Source organism: Cryptomeria japonica, chromosome 9 (assembly GCF_030272615.1).
Source record: "Cryptomeria japonica chromosome 9, Sugi_1.0, whole genome shotgun sequence".
Lineage (NCBI taxonomy): Eukaryota > Viridiplantae > Streptophyta > Pinopsida > Cupressales > Cupressaceae > Cryptomeria > Cryptomeria japonica.
Genome location: NC_081413.1, coordinates 739,003,317 through 739,006,622, shown reverse-complemented (window position 1 = coordinate 739,006,622; position 3,306 = coordinate 739,003,317). Strand labels below are relative to the sequence as shown.

Here is a 3,306-nt window from a genome sequence, read left to right as displayed (position 1 = left end):
ATTCTTGTATCTTAAAAAAGAGGATTAAAACAAATCATATGTCTTCTTTCACCCTTTAAATCATAGTCAAATGGAATCCCTTCAGAATCTACTAAATTTCTAGTCTCAAGAAATTCTAAGGGATTATCTTTCCTTCCTTTCCTTCTCTCTTTAATATGTTCTTTCAATTTGTCTAAAACTAATTCTCAAATATTCTTCTTGTGGGACAAATTTTCCTTAGGCTTCACAATGTTAAATGAATCATTATCCTTAGCATACTCTACTCTATTTTCAACCCTACAAACTAGATCTTGATTAGAATGCTCATTTTCCTTAAAGAAAGTGTCAGAAACAACTTGTTCAATTTTAGGCACCGAATCCTCCCTAAGAAAAGGTTTAGTGGCCATAATTGTTGAATCCTCCAATAGAATGATTAATAAAAATCACTTTCTTCTCTCTAAAAACTTTATGTATGCATTTCATCTTCAATAGTAAATGATTCATGGTTAAATTGGAAGCCTAAAAAATTAGCAATATTTCACCATTCACAATAATCCATCTTAAATCTTAATCTTGATATCAAAAGAAATATGCAAAAATTGATACAAAAAAGTATATTGAGGACATGCATTGTTCATAAAAACCAACAAAAAAATCAAATTATATATTTTTTATTTAGATTCATCCAAATCAATCTTCATGATGCATACATATTGCCCTCCACTACAAATTTGCAAGATTGTAATGTTGGCTTAAACTTATGAGCTTCTAACAAAGGCTTAATTTGATGACTGTATAGTTGTATTTGAACACTTATTATGATTATAATATACAATGAAATAATTCAATAGTTGCATGGTACAAATGTGTTAGTTTGGGTAGATAATAAAAAACATGAGCAATCATAATAAGAATAAAATGAATGTTTAACTTCCTTTCTTTATTATGAACAATTTCAAGAACAATGCTAAGAAGATAAACTGCCATAAGAAGTTTACCTAATAGGAAGAGTCAACTAAAAACTACTTCTAATGGATAGTATCTTACACATGGAAATCAAAACCTCTCCAAAATCAAATGATCTAAATCTCAAAAGAAAAAGCAATAATATAATATATATTATTATACAATAGGCTTTAAATTCCACACCTCGGACTATCAAAGAAATCACCAAGTCGTAAGTGTCTAAAATCGTTCATAACCATAATCATTCATAACAAACACACAACCAAAGCCTCACCAAAGAAAATTTGCACATTGGCAAGTGATAAATGCCTATCTAAGAGGCACTTTAATACCATAAATCAATGCATTATTAGAAATATTGCACAAAACTAAAACTAAAAAAACTAAAAGCAAAAAAGTGTGCAAGTGGGAGGATATCTTATGAGACAATTTATTATTTAATATTTTAAAGAAAAATCCTTTTTTTGGAAGGATATTTTTCAATAGCATTCTTATGCTTTTTTAATACAACATAGTTTTTTTAATATTGATAAAATATTTACAATTTATAAATGAGAAATTTAATTTAAAATAAAGAGATGAGTAAAATTATATATATATATATATATATATATATATATATATATATATTGGGGATGACCCTTTGGTGAAATGGTGGGGCTTCTTGCCTGTAGTGCCTACAACCTAGGTTCAAACCCCCACGGGTTAGTCTCTATCGTGTTAAAAATGGAGTACCCTTACCCTGGGGAGAACCTTCGAGAAATATTGGGGCTTGTTGCCTGTAGTGCTTACATCCTTGGTTCAAACCATTATTTTAGGGGATGACCCTTTGGTGAAATGGTGGAGCTTCTTGCCTGTAGTGCCTACAACCTAGGTTCAAACCCCCATGGGTTAGTCTCTACCGTGTTAAAAATGGAGTACCCTTACCCGGGGGAGAACCTTGGAGAAATAGTGGGGCTTGTTGCCCGTAGTGCTTATATCCTTGGTTCAAACCATTAATAATAGGTTCAAACCCCCACGGATTAGTCTCTACTATGTTAAAAATGAAGTACCCTTACCTTGGGGAGAACCTTGGAGAAATAGTGGGGCTTGTTGCCTATAGTGCTTACATCCTTGGTTCAAACCATTATTTTGGGGGGATGACCCTTTGGTGAAATGGTGGGGCTTCTTGCCTGTAGTGCCTACAACCTAGGTTCAAACCCCCACGGGTTAGTCTCTACTGTGTTAAAAATGGAGTACCCTTACCCTGGGGAGAACCTTGGAGAAATAGTGGGGCTTGTTGCCTGTAGTGCTTACATCCTTGGTTCAAACCATTAAGAAACCCATTAATGGGTCTCTGCGGGTTAATAACCCTCTAGAAAAAGAGGAGTTTAAATGGGAATCACCAACTAAGGAGTGGATAAAAATAAACTTTGATGGGGCATCTAGAGGAAACCCGGGAACATCAGGATTTGGGAGTAGTCGCGAGAAATGATAAAGGTGACATCCTCTTCAAGGGTGCACGACAGTTGCAGGATGGAACAAATAACGAAGTAGAGATACAGACAGCACTAATGGCAACTGAATTGGCTATAAACATGAAAATTCCAAAGTTACACCTGGAAGGAGACTCACAAGTGATCATCAATGCAATTGCTAAGGGCAACACCCCATCATGGAAATTATCCCATTGGGTGGAGATCATTCGAGAAAAACTGAACCTCTTTGAGGAGTTTCAGGTCTCCCATGTCAGGCGAGGTGCCAATGTAGTGGCGGACCTCCTCTCCAACATCGGATGTAACATGACAAGCCAATTGGCCAAGTGGTGGAAGGGAGATGGCAGAGTGTGGAAGTGGAGTTAATGCAGTCCTAGAAGCATGAAATAATCAACAAGCACGCAAGGCAGCCCGTAAAGACAAGTACGCTCTATCAACGACAATGCAATTAATGAGACAGTTTCCAAGTGCAGTGTATCGGTTCAAGACAATGGTGGAGGGTAGTAAATCTGATGCGATATTTTTTCCCTTCATATCAATGATCATGCATTTATGACCCGTCGCAAATGACAACGAAGGAATTACTATTTTGGTTTATGAGAAAAGTATTATCAAATAACTAGATTAATGTGAGTTTTATGTCATTTGCATTATAGTGTTTGGAGTTAACAAGTTTTGTGCAGGTTCAATGGAGGCAAATTTCACTCTAAGAACTGAGAAGAAATTGGTTCCTTTTCTGGGGACGGTGTCGGATAAAAGAATACAGGGACTCTTCAAATACAAAGAAGAGAAACTATAGAGTGCAGCGCGTCTAATGATGGGGGAGGAGTTGGTGCACATTCATTTTCGGTATAGGACGAATATGGAGGTCTATTCCTTGATTATG

The 3,306-nt window shown here is 35.7% G+C and overlaps 1 protein-coding gene across 1 annotated transcript; it reads left to right on the top strand.

Moving 5' to 3' along the window:
* Window positions 1–2,360: 2,360 nt before the first annotated feature.
* Window positions 2,361–2,786, top strand: LOC131858619 (uncharacterized). Its single transcript, XM_059211916.1, has one exon. The coding sequence runs from the start codon at window positions 2,361–2,363 to the stop codon at window positions 2,784–2,786; it is 426 nt and encodes a 141-aa protein (XP_059067899.1).
* Window positions 2,787–3,306: the final 520 nt, after the last annotated feature.